The sequence below is a fragment of the Ceraceosorus guamensis genome (assembly GCF_003144195.1).
Source record: "Ceraceosorus guamensis strain MCA 4658 unplaced genomic scaffold IE81scaffold_173, whole genome shotgun sequence".
Lineage (NCBI taxonomy): Eukaryota > Fungi > Basidiomycota > Exobasidiomycetes > Ceraceosorales > Ceraceosoraceae > Ceraceosorus > Ceraceosorus guamensis.
This window is the reverse complement of record NW_020290168.1, coordinates 1-18404: the sequence shown is the minus strand read 5'-3', so window position 1 is coordinate 18404 and position 18404 is coordinate 1. Positions and strand designations below refer to the sequence as shown.

At 56.8% G+C, this 18404-nt stretch overlaps 7 protein-coding genes across 7 annotated transcripts; 3 read left to right on the top strand and 4 right to left on the bottom strand.

The window, feature by feature from the left end:
* Positions 1–56: 56 nt before the first annotated feature.
* Positions 57–2644, top strand: IE81DRAFT_327064 (DEAD-domain-containing protein). The gene is made up of 6 exons (XM_025514997.1): positions 57–424; positions 492–1279; positions 1378–1569; positions 1646–1971; positions 2126–2291; positions 2455–2644. Exons 1-6 carry the CDS (start codon positions 379–381, stop codon positions 2599–2601), a joined length of 1665 nt encoding a protein of 554 aa, XP_025366036.1. The 5' UTR covers positions 57–378; the 3' UTR covers positions 2602–2644.
* Positions 2535–6005, bottom strand: IE81DRAFT_369517 (hypothetical protein). The gene is made up of 4 exons (XM_025517253.1): positions 5388–6005; positions 4935–5303; positions 3015–4865; positions 2535–2922 (listed from the first exon to the last, which is right to left on the bottom strand). Exons 1-4 carry the CDS (start codon positions 5958–5960, stop codon positions 2779–2781), a joined length of 2937 nt encoding a protein of 978 aa, XP_025366035.1. The 5' UTR covers positions 5961–6005; the 3' UTR covers positions 2535–2778.
* A 226-nt stretch (positions 6006–6231) lies between these two features.
* IE81DRAFT_369516 (hypothetical protein) lies at positions 6232–9716 on the top strand. Its single transcript, XM_025517252.1, has 5 exons — positions 6232–7420; positions 7484–7534; positions 7597–7705; positions 7767–9255; positions 9316–9716. The coding sequence occupies exons 1-5, from the start codon at positions 6296–6298 to the stop codon at positions 9635–9637; spliced, it is 3096 nt and encodes a 1031-aa protein (XP_025366034.1). The 5' UTR covers positions 6232–6295; the 3' UTR covers positions 9638–9716.
* Positions 9717–10193: 477 nt separating this feature from the next.
* On the bottom strand, positions 10194–10958 carry IE81DRAFT_350679 (hypothetical protein; the record flags this gene model as incomplete). The annotated part of the gene is made up of 3 exons (XM_025516584.1): positions 10194–10287; positions 10363–10668; positions 10747–10958. The coding sequence occupies 3 exons, from the start codon at positions 10956–10958 to the stop codon at positions 10194–10196; spliced, it is 612 nt and encodes a 203-aa protein (XP_025366033.1).
* A 1356-nt stretch (positions 10959–12314) lies between these two features.
* Positions 12315–12939, bottom strand: IE81DRAFT_332735 (hypothetical protein; the record flags this gene model as incomplete). The annotated part of the gene is made up of 2 exons (XM_025515339.1): positions 12315–12612; positions 12671–12939. 2 exons carry the CDS (start codon positions 12937–12939, stop codon positions 12315–12317), a joined length of 567 nt encoding a protein of 188 aa, XP_025366032.1.
* A 1083-nt stretch (positions 12940–14022) lies between these two features.
* On the bottom strand, positions 14023–14920 carry IE81DRAFT_350677 (hypothetical protein; the record flags this gene model as incomplete). Its single annotated transcript, XM_025516583.1, has 3 exons — positions 14023–14113; positions 14327–14617; positions 14697–14920. The coding sequence occupies 3 exons, from the start codon at positions 14918–14920 to the stop codon at positions 14023–14025; spliced, it is 606 nt and encodes a 201-aa protein (XP_025366031.1).
* A 1453-nt stretch (positions 14921–16373) lies between these two features.
* On the top strand, positions 16374–16950 carry IE81DRAFT_350676 (hypothetical protein; the record flags this gene model as incomplete). Its single annotated transcript, XM_025516582.1, has 4 exons — positions 16374–16476; positions 16562–16745; positions 16819–16843; positions 16915–16950. 4 exons carry the CDS (start codon positions 16374–16376, stop codon positions 16948–16950), a joined length of 348 nt encoding a protein of 115 aa, XP_025366030.1.
* Positions 16951–18404: the final 1454 nt, after the last annotated feature.

Below are 18404 nucleotides of genomic sequence, written 5' to 3'. Positions count from 1 at the left end.
TCCTCCTCCTCCTCCTCCTCCTCCTCCTCCTCCTCCTCCTCTTCTTCTTCGAGCGCAAGCGACAGCGAGTCATCAGCTTCATCTGCACGCGGCGCGTCACCTCCATCGCACGATGCAGAAGCGGAAGCTCAAGCTGACCCAGCTTTGGCATCGTCAATTGCACAACCAGCACCGCTCCAAGCTTTTCCTGCAGCGCGCAGAGCAGAGGTGCCAGATGCAAAGATTCTCGCTGATCAAGGGTTGCCAGAAGGCATGAGGAGGGCAACCGTGGTGGATCCAAAGCTGACCGCGGGCTTGAGCAGTGCAGCAGAGGGTCACAGTGACGGAACCAGCCAGACGGCTGGGGCACAGGCCGGCGCTGGAATGGTCAGTCCAGAAATGCAAGCGCAGTTGCAAGGCTTGGGCATCAAGGAATGGTTCGCAGGTGCGTGATGATGTCCTGCCAGCACGCCCCACCGCTCGGCTCATCGTCTCACCTACCTGCCCTCCAGTCCAAACGGCCGTCATACCGCTGCTCTTGAACCATCCAGACGCGCACTCGCTGTACCCCGCAGCATCCACAAGCAGACTGGACGCGCGCACACTGCCACGCGACTTGTGTGTCACTGCGCCCACGGGTAGCGGCAAGACGTTGGCGTACTGCGTTCCGATCCTCGAGGTCCTCCGACGTAGAAGGATTCCGGCTCTTCGAGCGCTCATCATTCTTCCTACGCGAGAGCTGGTGAATCAAGTTCGAGAGACTTTCGAGGTGCTGCTTAGAGCGTATGCGACATCCAAGTCGGCCAGCATGGAGGCAACGACTGGGGGAGATTCAGCTTGGAGAAATACGATGCCCTTGCGCATAGCTAGCGTGACGGGCTCCAAATCTTTTGCTAGCGAAGCGGCAAGTTTGGCGCGGTCCGAGGTGGACATTCTTCTAGCCACGCCTGGAAGGCTGGTGGATCACCTGCTCGGAGCTCGAGGGCAGGATGCGGGCGATGTGGAGGAAGACTCGATTGGCTCGCCGAGGAACCGCGCAGGTCTATCCGCTGCAGCTATCTCACTGCAGCAACTAAGGTTCTTGGTGATCGACGAGGCGGACAGGCTTTTGGGACAGAGTTTTCAAAATTGGGCTTCGAGATTGTTGGCTGCGCTTTCGCTCTCGGTCGATGAGCGGCGAGCTGCTGCTCCTGATGAGGCGATACTGGCGCCAGCTTGGCTGAGACAACAAGCTGTCTCGCAAGGCGCGACGCTCGGTCGACAGGTGGAAGTGGAGCAGGCAAAGGGGCCAGGTAAATGCGTAAGTCTGCCGCTGTGGGTGCGCGCGCACTATGATGCTCGATACCATGCCTGCTGATGCGGCACTGCAACTCGCCGCCCACTCCTCTGCCGTTCTAGCACGCGCAAAAGTTGCTCTTTTCGGCTACATTGACGCGCGATCCTGCAAAGATGGCAGCGCTGGACCTCCACGATCCGCACTACATTACCGTCCGTGCCAAGCCTCGTGAGGGTGCAAAGGATGGCCAGGACGGTTCACGTGACTTCGTTGTTGATATCAAGGATGATTTCGAACTGCCCGCTGGGCTCAAAGTGAGTCGTTGACAGTACAGAGCAGTGCGTAGCACACGACATGTCCAAGCTCAACGAACCTTTGACGACTGCACAGGAACACCTGCTGGTCGTTCCGACGTCCCTCAAACCTCTGTACCTCTTGCACCTGCTCTACAGCCCGGCACCCGCCACAGCTTCTTCGAACCTGGAGTCCGCGCTACCCCTTCCACTAGGCGGAGGAATTCTCATCTTTACAAAGTCCGTCGAGAGCTCGACGAGACTGGTCAAGCTGATGCAGCTGTTTGTGCAGGAACATGCAGGCAGGAATGCCCAGCGGACACCGCATGCACGGCACATCACCGTGGCGGAGTGTTCGTCTGAACTTTCGTCGGGCGAGAGACGGAGGATCTTGTCCTTGTTCAAAAAGGGTCACATTGACGTGTGAGTGGTGGCGCGAGAGTGTGCGAGATTGCGCCCGCCAGTGCAGAGATGAGTGATGCGATGGCAAGCCAAAGTTGCCAGGCTGAACCTCGACTCGATCCACTCCTTTTGCGCTACCGATAAACTTTCCCCTCTCCGGTCTTGTCTGCGCCAGACTCGTCTCTTCGGATCTCATTGCCCGAGGCATAGACCTGCCCTCTGTCGCACACGTCGTGTCGTACGATGTGCCCGTGGATATGGCCAAGTATGTGCATCGCGTGGGACGCACAGCGCGGGCCAACAATCAGGGTCACGCTTGGAGTTTGGTCGAAGAGCCAGAGGTGAGTTCGGATGGAATGCCTTGCCTCCCTCGGCGTTGGGGGAAATCGTAATCGCGATCGTCGTTGGGAGCGGGGTTGCGATCGGCCCAGCGACGAGCCATGTTCCCCTTGTTGACCATGCCCTTCACCGTGCCGCATTCCATCGCCCTTTTCGTAACGGTAGGCACGATACTTTAAGCAGATGATGGCTCGATCGGGCAGGTTGGACAAGTTGAGAAGGATCAAGCTGCAAGATCATGTATTGCAACCGCTCAGACCTGCTTACGACGAGGCTCTCGGCGGTCTCGCACGATTGTACACTAAGCAATAACGATGATGCCATGCGAGCGATCGCGAAGTCATCGCTTCGACGAAAATCGCGCTGCGACCTTTGGTCGTGCAAGCGCAAAAGCGATTGCGTGACGCGTATGCAGCAGAGCATCGCGCGGCGGAAATTGAAAGGGTGATCAGGACGCGAAGGAGGGGGGGGGGAGAGAGAAAGCGCGCATCACCTCTGTATCAGCTTTCGCAGCTCCCTTTGCACTTCTTCGGGGCTGGGGATTATTTCTGGTGCTTGTTGCTCGCTAGCTGCGTTCGCGGTGTTCTCTTGCACCACGTCGACGAAAGCCTGATACGTCTGCACGATTCGGGTCTGCAGTGCGCGCGAGAGGGATGTGAGAGTGCGCACGTGAGCTGGAGCATCATAGGGCAGTCAAGCGTCGCAGACGGTTGCACCAGACTCACCAGAATAGGCTCTACGAGCGAATCGATGACCCTTTCCTCCTCGATGTACGCCGCCAGAGCCAGCTTGACCTCCGAAAGCGTGGTCCTTGCACAAGTGTCGAACGCTTCTTTGGCGCCCTTGATCTTGTCCGCGCTCATCTTGCTGGGCTTGGTGGTGGGCGAAGCGGGAACAGCGACTTTGGGCCGTCGTGCCTGGTCCATGAATACGCGCACAGGCAGACAGACGCTGGAAGAGATGACGTCGACCAGCTGCGCCGACGCGCTCTTGATGGCATCTTCGAGTCGAGTCAAAGCTTCGCTCTGAGCCGGATCAACAGGTCCGGAAGGAGATCGAGGTGTGCGTGTGCGATTTAGCGCGGGCTCTTCGTCGACCGAAGCGACGCCGCGCAGCAAGCCTCTAGGGTCCAACAGAGCGCTAGTGGTGGCCCACAGAGCATTGACGACCGAAGTGAGCAGTGCAAAATCGATGACGCTGGAAGAATGCTGCAGGGCATTTCCATCGCCCAAAGCTACGGCCATGCGATCAGGTTGCCCTTGGCCCTGAGCGCTCGTGCTCAATTCCGCGCTCGCCACCATTTCTCGAAGGAGCAAGAAATGCCGAAGCAAGAACAATGGCGGGTCCATACGCCCAGTCGCCCCTATCCTGCCCGGCATCATGGAATTGCCATCGCTCCCCATCCTCTCTGCACCGTGCAGTAGGGCATGTCGACAAGCATCTACTGCGATCATTGCCAATTCGCAAAAGAGCTTGGTGGGCAAGGCAATGTGAAGTAGCGAGAGCATGGTTAGTGTGCGAGAGACGGGCGTGTACCACGTCCTCACGACCGAAGGAGCTGGCGAAGCAAAGAGCCGAACGGACGTGGTGGCAGCGTTGCCTTCCTGCTGCGCGCGCGCCAATCCCATCTTGCTGTCTCTGCTAGCCTCACTTGCACCTCTGCTGCGAGCAGCTTCAGCCTCTGCAGCAGCCTCCAGGAGCCCAGCACCTCCAATGCTGCTCTGGGCACGTCGATGCGCCGCAGCAGCCGCTCCTCCAAGCTTCGTAGGATAGTCCAAATCGTCTGCGCTCGGCTTGAAGTTTGCGATTTCGGGACCCAAGGAGAGAGTCCTGGCTCGCATGGATAGCTGAGCTTGAGCATCTTTGAGCATCGGCCTGATGAGCGGAGAGAGCAGCGCAGTGTGTTCGAGGCGATCTGCTGGTTCCAGAAGGGCAACGCATACCTGGGAAACGATGGCCACATTGTTTTCTCGCTGCACACGCGAACACACTCGATCGTGCAGAGGTCCGCACAGCGTGGAGAGGAAGGTTGCCTCTGCAGCAGTCTGCGTAGCAAAGAATCGCCCATACAACGATCGCTCCGACTCGCACACCGGCGCCAGGAATGCTAAGCCTTGTCGAACCAGGGGCGGCAAGAGGGAGGCGTGAGCTCGACTGGTGCTGGCCGTCGCAGAAGCCAGAGTCTGAGCAGCAGCCTCGATGCGCGCCACACAGCTGCCTACGATACCCGAGAGGAGCGTTTGGCGTGCTTCAAAGTAGGCCGTACGGCATTCCATCAGCATAGCATCAAACTCGGGGGCCGAAAAGACTGCAGCGGACGCAGAGTCCTCTTGAAGCGCGGCCGCATCGCCTTCCGTGGACTCGACTTTGGCCTTGGCCGCGTAATCAGCCAGAAGCGCGTTCTCGTCCATGGGTGGTTGCTTGTCTCGCTCATGGTTGGAGACATCGAGCGAGGCTGCGGCTGGCGCAGAGGGCGCAGAACGCTTTTCAAGTTCCAGCAGGAGAGGCTTCATCTGCTGAGCTTCTTCGTTGAAGCGGTCATAGAGAAGCGTGTGCAAGACTGGGTCCGCCAGGTCCTGTGTGGGTGAAAGAGCACCGACCCGGTCAGCATCCGTTCATCCACCGAGCACCCTTTCCCAGCTCACCATCAGCGCGTTTTGATCCTGCGTCTCCTTCTCCCCCGCCTTGCTCCACCTGCTTCTCTCCCATTCTTTCAGCTTGACCAACGTCTCCCCAACTACAGACTTGAACGTGCTAGTGACGTGCAGACGTATCAGCTGGCCAGCTCTCACTACACAATGCTCGAATCGCATCTTGTAGACTGCGGCATCGTGATAGTCTGGATGAGCTCGCAGGAACTGCAGACCGACATCGAGTCGATCGAGAGTGTAGAGAAAGTCGGGAGAGAGGACTAGGGAGAGAGAAGGCGATGAGAGAAACGTCGTCGATGATGGTAGGATGGCAAAGTAAGACAGTCGCAAGGCGAGCTCATCGGACAGCGTAGACAGGTGATCCTAAAGGCGGAGAGGGTCATGGGTAAATGTGGGGTCGGTGAGCGCGCGCGCGCGCACGCGCGGACGCATACAGCGCATACATACCATTTTCTCCGCCATGCTCTCTGCTTCCTCCCTCAACCCTTCGCTTCCCTCTTGCACGAACTTGGCTCCAGCGCGCAACTCGGCCACGTGAATTCTAGCAGCCTCGAGCTGGCTCAGCGTCTCGTCTGCCCGCTCGCGCGCTTCACCAAGCGCTCTGATGGTGTCTTGATGATGGGAAGAGGATGAAGAGGCGATGTGAGACTGTTGAGCATTGTACCAGCTCAGGAATGCCGGAGCGTCCGATATGGGAGCGGTGGGCAAGCTTGGTCTGGCCAGCGAATCCTGCGTGCGTGGCTCTGGCTGTGCTGTCGCGGTATCTTGCGCAGGCGAAGAAGGGCGAGGAGTGCGCTCCGAGATGTCCATGCGAGCATCTTGCTGAACATCCTCTCTGCTCTGCCGTGGTGCACTTGCTGCGCTCGCATCCTGCTTGTGCCCATCCAACGACTTGTTGATCCAGTCGGCCAAGGTGTTCACGCTGCTCCTCGCTCCATCAGACAGCGGCGCCAGCTCGCGCGACCACTTGTCCAGCTGCACTGCGCTTGTATTTGGATTGTGCGCTGCTTGGGACTGCATTGCAAGTACGTACGAGTCCAAGTCCGCGATTAGTGCCGTCAAGAAGGGGTGGGAGTGAACAGTCAGGCAGCGGGTCGCGTGTGGTGGGTGGCATTCACGGAAGCATGCACATCCATTGCTTTCCGTGTCCGTGTGCACACGGAGGCCTTTCTTCTCGGCCGGTATACCCTGCGCGCGCACAGAAAATTTGTCCTCGCGTGTGGTTGCTGTGCGGTGCGCGGGTCGCGTGAGCTTGGGTTGCAGCTCGCTCCACCCACACTCCGAGGTCTTGCCCCTCACCCACACTTCATTCACTTGTTTTGCCCAGCAGCATCGCTGCACTGGCTCTCTGCACGATGCACAGGGCACGGTATGGTCTCTCTTCGACTGCGAGGGTCTCTCTTGCGACGCATACATGGGCATCGTCGAGCAGGACGCTGGCTCAAGCTACAGTGGCCAGCTCATCCAGCACAGAGCTTCCCATCCCCTGCTCCGCAGCTCCTCTACGAAGCATTTGCAGCAGCTCATCCCACGCAGCAGAGTCGTCGTCATCCGAATACGCTATCGGAGCACGCGGAATTGAAGGGGATGATTTTGCTTCCATGTGGTCTCGGGGCCGTCGGGACTCGCAGCAAGCATCGTCCAAGCGCGCAAGCACCAAGTCGATGGGGCGCTCTGTCACGCTGCGAGAAGCCGAGCGAGCAATCTTGGCAGATATTCGATCCATGAACAAACAGCTCTCCGATGTGCAACAGCGTGAGCACACCAAGCAGGCAGCAGAAAGGGCAAAAGGAGAGGTAGCTGCTGTGCTGGATATGGAGCTGGATGATGGGACGCTGGACAGGTTGTACAAGGCTCTCAGCATGCCTGATCCGCCTGATGAGCAGGTGAAGCGGCTCAGTGCAAGACAGGAAGCTCGTTTGCGACTCATGGCTGCCGTGAACGAGGCGAAAAGGCTGCTACCGTCGAACAGCGAGGTGCAGGATGGTGCTGCGAACGCAGGCGAGGTGGCGTTGGTTGGCATCAAGGTAAAAGAGAGTCAAGCGTCTGCACCTGCAATTGGAACGGCAACATCCAACTCAGCTAAACGCTTGCTGGAGATCGAGTCGTTGCCACGCCGCGTACGCGATGAGCACAAGCTGCGGTCACGATTAGGCCCGCTCACCAAACGTATCGAGATGATGCACGCAAGGCTGCGCGGAGCAGATGACGGAGCACGTGCAGAGGATCTCCAAGAAGCAGTCTCGGTGTCTCGCGCTCAAGAAGCAGTCGATGAGATGGTCGCGATTGCGCAGAGCGATGTGGCAAGAGATGGACAGACGGATCTCATGAGGGATGGAGAAGCGAGACGAGCGCTGTTTGCACAGGTGGAAGAAGTGGTGCAGAGGTTCTCCCTGATGGCGGGAAGCTCGACTCGGCCTGCAGCACTTCCGGTCGGTCTGATCACGCGACGAGAATGGGAGGCTCTCGTTGTCCTTGCTGTGAGTGTGCTCCTTGCTTCTTTCGCGGCCTTGCAATTGCTGACAGCGCATGTATTCGAGCAGAGTCGCGCGTCTGATGTGGAATCCCAATCGCGGCTGCTCGACGCCATGAAGGTGAGCACAGTGCTTGCCCTAGCGGACGCTCCCGTGCTCACGACCCCGCATTGATCCCGCAGCTTTCGGGCAGCGAGCCGGACACGCGACTCTGGAATGGCGTTCTCGAAGTGTACGCGGAGAAAGGCGACGTAGAGACATGCGAAAGGATGATCACCTCCATGAGCACTCGTGAGTCGGCTGAAAGTAGCACACGAGCCGGCTACTGCTCACACATCGATTCTATCCCTAGACGACGCGCACACCACCCACTGCCTCATCAAGGCAAACTTGCGCAGCTCGCTTGCAGCCGCTCTGGACATTCTCGCCTCGCTCGAAGGCGCGTCTGCCAAAACGTCCGACGCGGTTGCTCTGCTGCCCGGCCCTGCCAGCTTGGCGACGTATACGCTGGTTCTGAACCACATTCTCACCGCGGCACCCAAGCACCACAAGCCATTGTTCTGGAGCTTGTATCATCGGATGAGGTTTGCGGCGCACCCCACGCCCGACGCGCCACTGTACACTCTGGCTATCCGAGCCTGCGCTGAGGGCATCGAGTATCCTGGCGACGATTATTCGAACGCGCCACGGAAGCGCGTAGCGGATGGAGAGAGGGCGCTAGATCTGTTCAGGGAAATGTCTGTCCATCACGGCATTCGACCCACGGCGCAGACGTACAATGCGCTCATGCTGGTGTATGCACGCCGAAAAGAGCTCTTGCCTGAAGCTTTCAGGCTGCTAAAGGAGATGGTGGCGCTGGAAAGGGAGCGCCTGAGCATCGAAGACGTTCAGGCTAGACAGGAGCTCACTTGCTTCGCACCGGATAAAAGGACCTTCAATGCTCTACTCAATGGCTGCGCCCGTAATGGGGATCTCGCCCGCGCCAGATGGGTCTTGGCAGAGATGTTGCGCAACGCGAGCGCATTGTGGTCAGAGACGGCGCAGGAACGCGGACCGACTAATTTGACGGATAGGGAACAGCTAGAGGTGGAAAACAGAAGACCGGACGACGTCAGCTTGATGCACGTCTTCAATGCGTATGCAGCATACGTCCCTCCTTTCAAGAGCAACTTGAGGGCTTTGCGACAGAAGCGGGCGGGTGCGACGCAAGATGGCGAGGGCGAAAGGGGCGGAGAAGTGGTCGACGAAGCTACCACTGCGGTTCAAGCTTGCAACGACAAAGCAAAGGTTTTCGCAGGCGGCGAAGAACACGACGAAGCGGTCGCAGATGACATTGTCCGAAGCGCCGGTACCGACGCCGACGATGTTGCAGATTTCGACGCTGGCGAGGCATCCTTTGACGAGCGCGTACCGATGAGTTCAGCAGAAGTTGTTAGCGAAGTGCGCGGACTTTTTGCCCGACTATTGCTGGATGTGGAGAGTGGCAAAGGTCTACTATCCAACGTCTGCATCACCACATTTGCTGTCAACTCTTACCTCGAGGCGCTTACGCGGCACTCGCGTCAGGATGGGCAATTCTTTGGCCTTCTCGAGGAGGCTTTTGGTGCGGTAGAAGAAGCGCAGGAGGATGGGCTGTTTGCTCGACTGGCGTTACAACCCAACCCAAAGACTTTTGAGATCGCGATGACCCTGTGTGGCAAGGTGTCGAGCAAGAGTCGCGAAAGGGCTGATCAGATCGGTGATGCTTTGTGGAAGCGCTGGCGGGAGTATCGGGTGAGCGGAGAGACGCAAGGCAAGGCCATTGCTCGCGTTTGGGCTGCTCGAATCGCGAATCTGTGCAAGTGAGTGCGAGGTGATGCGTCCATCTTTTTGACTGCCGCTGACGTGCTGCTACCGCCCAGATCGGACCGGATCGATGAGGCGCTGGAGACGGTGACGGAATTCAGCTCTTTGTACCCACCGCAAGGAAGAGCCTACGCGACGATGCCTTGCCTCCCAGCTGTGCTTCAGCCCGTCACGTCGAAGTTCATGGCGCAGTGCGCACCAAACACCACGAAGGACGCTCCGACGCTCGATTTTAGGGACCTCAATCCGCTGCATCACAAGTTGGTCAACTTGAGACGTTCAAAGGATCTGAGGTACGTGGATCGCGTTGCTCATCACTATGCCAGGAGCAGCAAGCCTCCAAAGCGATCTCAACCTAGACGCGAGGAGCAAAATTGAATGTCGAATGGAGTTTGTAGAGACAGCGCAGCCCGCAAATCATGCGAGCTCTACTCGCTGAATTGATGCACATTGCGCGTGTCATGCTGTGTGGAATGCCCTCGGGGATAAGCTTTGCCGATCATCAGCCATCCCGAGGCAATCTCGTCTGCCAGACGTTGCCACGTTTTAGGTGCTCGACGCTTCGACCTTGAGCAATCATTGGAAAGCTCGGCTTCGAGATGGTGCAGTCTAGCATGCCATGACGGACAGCCCAAGTCGATGCCGATTGCATCCGCTCTAATCATTCCACACGTGGCTGACTGCATGTGCCGAGGAGACGGTCGAGACAGTCGCTGCGGCGATTCGAACACGAGCACACCGGAACGCGAAAACGCGAGACTGTTCATGCATTACTGTGCGGGGGACTAGGCTGGTGACATTGAGAGGGCCGATTCGCGATTCGAAATGGGGAAAATCGTGGAATGTTTGTGAAGCAGACGCAGACGCAGAGTGCTTGCTGGCTGGCTGGCTGGCTGCGTGCGGCGTTGGAAAGCGCCAACACTAGCAGCCACGTTCACTTGTTGTAGATGTTGATGATCTTGGTCAAGCTGTCTTGGATGGCGTAGTAACGGTTGTTGAAACTGTCCTGTGCCTCTTTTTTGCCAACTCTGCGCAATCACGAATCTCGCGCTGTCAGCATTGCCAAAACTCGACAGGTTGCTAGGCCGGCCTAGCACACTCACGTCTCGCTGGAAAAGGCGACGTAAGCGTTGGCCCAAAGAACCTGCAGCGCGGTGAATTGGAGCGCAATGGCTCGAGCAAGCGTCTTGTCATTTGACTTTTCGACGGTCGTCTTGACCTCGTCGCCAGTCAAGACATCGGCAAGATCGTTGTAAGGGTGAGGGTTGAATTCGTTCAGAATCGCCTTTGCCTCGACCTCGTGACGAATCTCAAAGTCGTCCTTGGTAGAGACGCGAACGATCCTGGACAGCGCAGATGCGATGCGGGCATGCGCTACGCTAAAGAGCACAGGGGAAGCAAATTTGGGACTGCCAGGTGGAGGGACGAGCGAGACAGATCAGCAAGAGTCGCGTCGCGTGCGGCGCTCTCGTGCGGGCCTCTCTCACTTTTGCTTGGTGTTGATGACCGACAAAAAGTCCGACTGTAGCTGCGCTACGTTTGGGCCGTTGCCGGAAGCATTGCGGAACGCTAGGCGAACCTTGTCTTGGTCTTGCGTCAGACCGACAGACTCTGCGGGGGCTGCCTGGCAGGATGGGGCCGAGACAAAGGCCAGGACAAGAGACAGCAAGAGTGTCAGGACGAGCGTGAAGCGAGCCATGGTGAGGCGAAAGAGGGGTTCGTGCAAGGTGGTGATGAGCGAGCGGGAAAGGCGAGGATGGACGGTGTAGAGCGAGTGAAGGAGAGAGGAAGTAAAATTACGACCACGAAAGGGCCCTTTTGTATCTTTCGAGCTCGCCTAGTCGATACTTTGGGAATGCACGGCGACGCGAGTGTGTATGCAGTGCTCAGGACATCCACTCCCAGCATCGACTGCAGCACGACATGCGGGCGATGAGCGGGGTCGCATGACGCGATGCTCGAATGACCAGCACGCAAACACCAACAAATTCATCGACGGGTGGCGGGCGCAGACTTCCGGTCGCTTCGTCCCTTCGAAAAAAGATGTCAACGTCACTGGGGGCTGCATAGATGAGTCAAGCTGCGCAAATGGGATCGCTCATTTGTCGCTCGCGGTCCGCTTCTGCGCCCGCGGGTTCCTCGACGTGTCTCGACAATGATGCAGAGCGGGGTTCCGTGCGACCATCTACGCGCAAAATGGCGAGACCGCTGTAGGCAAGTCACAGGTGTAGGGCGGCGCATTTTCCATTCGGAAGTCCGACGTCATCGGAATCAAGCAGCCTCAACACGAAGCTTGCGGTTGAGCTTGCGCAAGGGCTGAAAGCTTCGGAACTGGATTCGCAGATTGCAGAGCGCGGTGAAAATAACACGCCCTTGTGCGTGCGTCGTTCCGCGCACTTGCGCGCGGTGACTCGTCTCGACTCCGGACATGCGTGCTCAGACGGCGCAAAGACGTTCAAAGTCTTGAGGACGTTCTCCGTTCCTCGCTCCTCCCTCCTCGCGCACACTGGCGGGCTTGCGTCTAGCCGCCAAGCACTCACGACGGGGTAGCGCGCGGAGCCGCAACGCGGAAAGCCGTCTCACTGCGCGGACCGAACTCAAATTGTCGCTCTTGGCCAATCTAGCGTCATTGGTGCTATTGGCAATCTGTCGCTCATTCAGTACGCTCTCGAATCTATCATTTCGTGGGACAGGGCAAATGGTGCGTGCGCTTCGACGCGAATGATCAGAATCTCGTTACCTCGTGGTGAAGGAAATGGGCATGGGAATGTAAATAAAATTCATCGTCAGGTCAATACGGTGGACATGGCACTCGCGAGCTGATAGGGTGAAGCATGGTCGTTGCGTACGGCTGCTGAGTCTATGGTTGCGCTGGGTTCGCGCTTGCTGGTGCAGTCAAGCATGATACGTGTTGATGATGGCCTGAAGACCCGTCTTGAGCGTGTCGATGCCATTCACCCACTGCTCAGCTTCAGGCGAGCCGGGTACGCTGCAGACCGACGCGCAGGTGAGCGTTAGCGGAGGCATGAATGACCTCTATTGCGAGAAAGCATACTCACGTCTTGTCACGCAAAGCCAAGAAGGCATGGTCCCACGCTTGCCAGAGCACCGCCGTTCCGCTTTGCAGCTGAAGGCCAACATTCTTCTCGGCGACCTGCTTCTTTATTTCAGGTGTGGTGAGCGCCGCAGCATAGGATGTGTACACTTCAGGGTAAAAGTCTGCCATGATCTCCTCGGCGTCGCTGTGGCTGAAATAGCGATCGAGACTGCCTAAAATGTCGACAAATCCCAAAAGGGTGGAATTAAGCGAGATCAAAGCTTCGCTGTACAGCACCGTCCGGGAGTGCTCGGGGCTATGTGCAGGTGCGGTCAGCATGTGGGCAGAGTCTGCCGTTGCTGATCTGTGCTCACCTCGTAGACTCGGGACCAGTGATCTGGGAAACGTAATCAGCTTGTAGCTGTTGCAGATACGTCGTGGGCGCATGCTTGGGTGAATGCACTGGTCCAGTGGCCAGTTTGAGCTGCTCGCGAGCCTTCTGCACGAGTTCTGCATCGTTGTGCGGGTCGTGCCAGTCTGCGCGCGGCTCAAAGATCGAGGATGGGAGCGCAACGACGGCCGGAGCGAGGATAGCAGCCTGAAGCGCAACGAAGCTCACCAAAATTGCGATGAAGAGTCGCATCTTGGTAGGGGGGAGAGCAGGGCTGTAAGTGCGTCTTTGAGAGGAGTGCTGAGGCGCAAGCAGCAAGATCACGCAGGCAGGATTGGACAATTTGTAGTATGCGGGCTTTGGGTCTAGCTATTTAAATGTCCAGGTGGACCTTCGCAGACCATGAACGACGACGGTCTGCGGCTTCATGATAGACAGGTTGTCGGGTCATCGTAGTGCGCGCGCTTCGTCTCACAAGTCGCACGGAGATGCACGGCACAATAGGCACTTTTGCGTGATTGCTGGAGTCAACTACTCGAGCACTACAATTCGTGAGCGTCGTTCCGACACGCAAGTCCGCGACAAAGTGTTCGCCAATATTGGTTTTCCAGATTGCTGTTGCCGAGTTGGTCGTCCGAAGACCTAGCGAGAGCTCGGACATCGAAAGCTTGTGTATGTGTCAGGAACACTTTCGCATCGATCGAAATCGTTCAGACTCGCGCAGTCTTGATGAGTGGAAGTGGCGGAGGCGTAGCCTCGTCGATGTTACCTTCGCCTCGTCTCTGCGCGCGATGAGCCATCGCACCTAGGCGTTGCGAGACAGCGGCTCCGGATGATAGTTGTGATGCTTCTGATTGCATCAAGATTCAGATACGCGTGACGCAAGAAGCGAAAAGTGCCAAGTACCGTAAATGTAGGACGCTTGTCCGCGGACCCGTCGCCAGAGGGCGCGATTAAGACGCACACGCAGCACGCCCACCACAGTCAGCCACCTGCTGCATGCATACTGTGCTGCACTCCGATTGCGACATCTACATGCAGTCAAAGTCGTGTGAAGTGTGATGGAATTGTGCGACATGAATTACTATGGCCAGCCGTGAGTGTGACTGAAGGCGCGAAAGCGCAGCGGCGACGCGTGTCGAAAATTCCGTGCTCGAGGCTCACGGTCGTCTGCTTACGTGATGATTGTACAGTGCACGCTCCTCCGCAACGGCATCAAAAGCACACGTCCTCCTTGACCAAGTGAGGTCCATTGCTCCACACTTGGACTGCCCCGGTCTCTTCCCTCCACGACGTGGCACAAAGCCTCTCTACCGCGTTTCGCGTCACCCGACTTCAGGTGGAGTAAAGCCGAACGACGCTACTCAACGCATCCGTGATTGTGTCGACGCTCGACTTCCACTTGTTTGCTCCCTCGGGCGAGTATCTGGGCACGACGATGCGAATTGTCAATCTTTGCTCTCTCGCCGCTATTGAGTGCACGGTCCCCTTCTCTGCATGAGGCACCTGAACGGTCAGAATAGCGCACAGGCCTCCTCTCTATGCATGTATATAATTCTCTTCCAGTTCCTTCAGTCGAGCACGCACTCGCTATGAATTCGATCTCTTCTCACAACAGCCGCCCGTGTCTATGACTCACAGACCATAATTCAGTGCAAAGTAAGCATTGCGCCATGCGTGCCAGAGGTCTTGCGTCTGGTTTTTGAGACTATCGCCGAGCCCTTTTGAGAGCACTTTTGCGTGCACGTCGCTTGCAAGAAAAGCCTGCGAGTAGCCCGTGTACGAGTCTGGGGCAAAGCCTCCAGCGTAAATCGCGTCGAGCTCGGCCGGTGTGACCTCGTAATGCTGAGTGGGGGTGCTGTCGGCCACCCTCACAAGATCTTTGAGGATCCAATCTGCGGCGTTGCTGGACAGTCTGGCCTTTGAGTTCCTGTTGCGAATGTAATCATCAGATTGACAATTTTCGAAATATTCCAGAGGAGACGTCTCTCTCCCGACACTTCACTTACTTGCCATTGTCGACATCATTGATCTGAGCGAGGTAATCGGCTCTCATCTGATCCAGATGTACCGACCGCACAGTAGCAGCCTTGAGCGAGTCGGCCACAATCTTGGTGGCTTCTGGACCCAAAGGCGGGAGCCCTGTTGATCTTGGCTCCAGCCTCGGCCGAGCACTTGTATTGTGCGCGAGCACAGAGAGAGCTGCGACAACGAGAAGATTGAAGCGCGCCATTTTCAAGGTGAGGAAACGTGCAAGAGGGTGAGAGGAGTCAAGAATTCCTGGCGTATCACACCCGGTCTGGCAGAGCGGGCTCGGTTCTTATAGGCGCGATAGGCGCGATAACATCGAAAGTGCGAGCTCGATCGCGCAGCTTACAAATGTCAAGAAATGTCAATCCGTTCGGAAGGCGAGTGCCGCGCCTGAGACAGGCACGAGAGAACGGTACGAGGCAGGTAAATTGGTGTCTGCGCTTCGATTCAAAAGGTCCACTCCACGCCCGCGTGTGTCTTGTTGAAGAAGCGCGCCCCGGGAGGTGCTTATATCGAGAGCGGCGTTACGCCTGACTTGAGCCATTGCCGGCATATTATCAAATCTGGTCGCAAGCATACGCCTGCAACGGCTTCTCTCTGATAGGCTGATCCTTTGATGGGCCGCGTCCTCCGAACGTCACTATTGCGTTCCGAAAAAGGCGCACGGGCCTTTCCTCTGCCTTACAGCATGGCACCGAGTCTCGCTTACTGCATGTAAGATCTCGCGCGATTATACCGCTTTCTTGGTGGATCTGCGTCCTCACGCCGCTACCGTTTGGACTGGAAAGTCTGAGTTGCAAATGACGCGACGGTCTTACAGCGTTTCTGATCGGCCGTGTGTCTCTCGAACATGCGCGGCAAATGCCTGCCTTGAAGCCGCTGATGAGGTCAATCAGGTACCGCGGACCATAGAGCAATTGTTCCAATGATGATTGCCCCGGGTCCGCCGCGTGTCAATGTCGTACCGAATTTCACTGGAATGTGGTACACAAGGCGTCCGAACAACGTCTGCGTACATCAGCCCGTATGAGTGTTGCAATCTTAAAGCTCATACTGACACGGCGCCCAATCGATCACGCCACTCGGGCCGAGGCTGGGGAAAAGAACGGATTGAAATGAGGGCCAACCAAGCTGCGCTTCTTCGCATTTTCGCCACCCACGCAAATTTCGGGTCAGCAAAGACTAGCACAAGATTGACTTTGACGCTCTTGAGCGAGGTTTTGTGTTGAGCAAGCACAGAAGAGAGCTATATGGCAACGGTCTCTCAACGAAGGAGTCAAACGATCACGCGCGGCTTTGGAGCAAAGCGTTGCACCGACTAAATGGACTGACGGGCCGACGCCACCAGCGCCAAGAACAAATGAGGGGACCAGACGCATCGCGAAGAGCTTAGCATGTAGTGTAGTCAGCTCCAAGTGTTGCCAAGACTTGGGTGGCATTTGTAAGCCCGAGACGGCGGTACCAGCTTCGTAACCTCACGGCGCCACGGTGCGGCCCGCGCGAACGCTCCTGCGTGATAGCAGCACATTTCTTTTGTTCTTGCCGATCTTCGGCATTCCTCAAAGCAGGTATAAATGATAGACCAGCGTTCGGATCTCCTCTCTTCTCCCACCAACGCATTCCTTCACCGCTTCACAACTCGTCCTGTCATCAACATGCGTGCTCACTACACTGCCATCCTGACCGCCCTTCTCGCCGCCTTGGTCAATGTCTCCTGCCGAGACGTGAACCCTGAAGGCTTCACCAAAGAGGGAATCTGTGAGTGTTGTTGTGCGAGCGCGGGGCAGCGCGTGCGAGTCATCGCTGAAGCATTGCGCACGCTGTGGCTCGTTTGCACACAAAGTCGTCTTCCTGGACAAGTCTTCCATTCCCTCGTGTGTGGGCATGGATGCAGCACCAGGTTGCTGGCAAAAAATATGCAACAACTTCCAAAATGACGACGAGACGGGCAAGATCAATCAGCTCAAGCTACAAACCTTTGGGGGGCAAGTATACCCCACGGACCTGGCCATCGCAGAGTGCTCGTCGTGAGTAGGAGCAGCTGCTGCTCAGCGCGAGACAAGTGAGCTCAAATGAGCTGCATGGCTTTCCATTTAACAGCGACCAGGTCGATAACACAGAGAACGTGAGTGAATGCGTATGGATTTCATCGGGCGCTTTCAGCTTGACTCAAGTATTTTCGCGTGGTCTCTGTAGGTCAGAGCTGGTCTGAAGTATCGCAAAGGACCCTGAGTCAGCAACGACGCGGGGAATTTCCGCGTGGTGCAGTCTGGCTCACTCGGGCTCGATTTTCCCTTTCGAGAAAAAAACACGGGGTTAGTCGTAACGAAATGAATACGTTGATAAAGTCAAGGGTCGTATCTGTGCGTCTCGAAGACTGCTCATCGAGTAGACGATGAAGCGCCTTTGGAGTGCACAAAATCGAGGATGCGCGCTGCTGAGCACATTATGAGGGGTATGATGTCGTTCAGGGGTAATTGATTGCGCGGCTGGAGTAGAGTCTTCATGCAGGCGCGCGCGTGCGTGGCGCTAGGCGTGTGATACATCACTGACCGCGGTGCATGCGTGCATCCATGAGAGCAATTTCTTCACTCCAACAGTCGTCGATCGACGGGCACGACACAAAATACTTTTTCCAACCCACGTTTCTTTGCTCTACCTAGCAATGTCTCGGAATACCATGCCGCCAAAGAGGAGTGAGGAACGCACCGCGTGAAGACAGCGAGTGTCACTGCTTAATTGCATGACATGCAAAGCTCATGGATCGAAGCTTCGCCTGCGTTGTCTTCTCGCAGGCCTGCGCGAGTAGCAGGGAAAGACGCTGCAAGATTAATCTTGCAGCCCGCCCTGCAAGTAGCTCTGCGCGTAGACTCGCGAGTTCGATGGGTTTTGAGTTGTAACGCTGACGCAGTCTAAATGGCTAAACTTCAGAATTCGGACTGCAAGCCTCCATCTACTCCGTGAGACGTATAGCAAAAGTGGATGAGGACACCGCGAGCTCAAGTTGCTTTCCCTCATGGCGCTGTCTGCTCGGAGGGCAGCTCTTCGAAGCGAGTCATTTGAGCACAATTAAATTGCCACACTCCACGTAATCTTCGGTTGCACAAGGTAGCGTACGAGGTAGACCTCCGGGGGATCGGATCGTGGTGAAAATGGCTCAGTGGAGAAGCGAAGGAAAAAAGAACCCCAACGTGCATGCGCAGAACCCGGGAGTGCTGCATTTGACTGCTCTCGGGACGCCTTCTCGAATGGCTCTATCGAAGTCGGACCAGCATGACTGCAGGTCTCAGCCGCTTCGTTGTAGGTGCTCGGCGGAGTGGAAATTTGGATCTCATACCTTTCTGGGGCGCCCGCTCGAGCATGCCAGGCCCCTGCAGTGACTGAAAAGGCGAGACGCTCACGGCAAGCATAAAAGCAGGGCGGGAGCAAGTGCTCGTACTCATGGCCACCCATTTCGCAAGAGTACCGCCAAAAGTTTCCGAACACACTTCCCTCAAAGCACCGAACATGCTCGCTCGAACCTGTGCTCTCTTTACAATTTTCTTGGCAAGCACTATCATGGATCGTGCGCACGCCTTTACCCAGAAAGGAATCTGTGAGCACGATGCGCAATCTTAGGGTTAGGGTTAGGGTTAGGGTTAGGGTTAGGGTTAGGGTTAGGGTTAGGGTTAGGGTTAGGGTTAGGG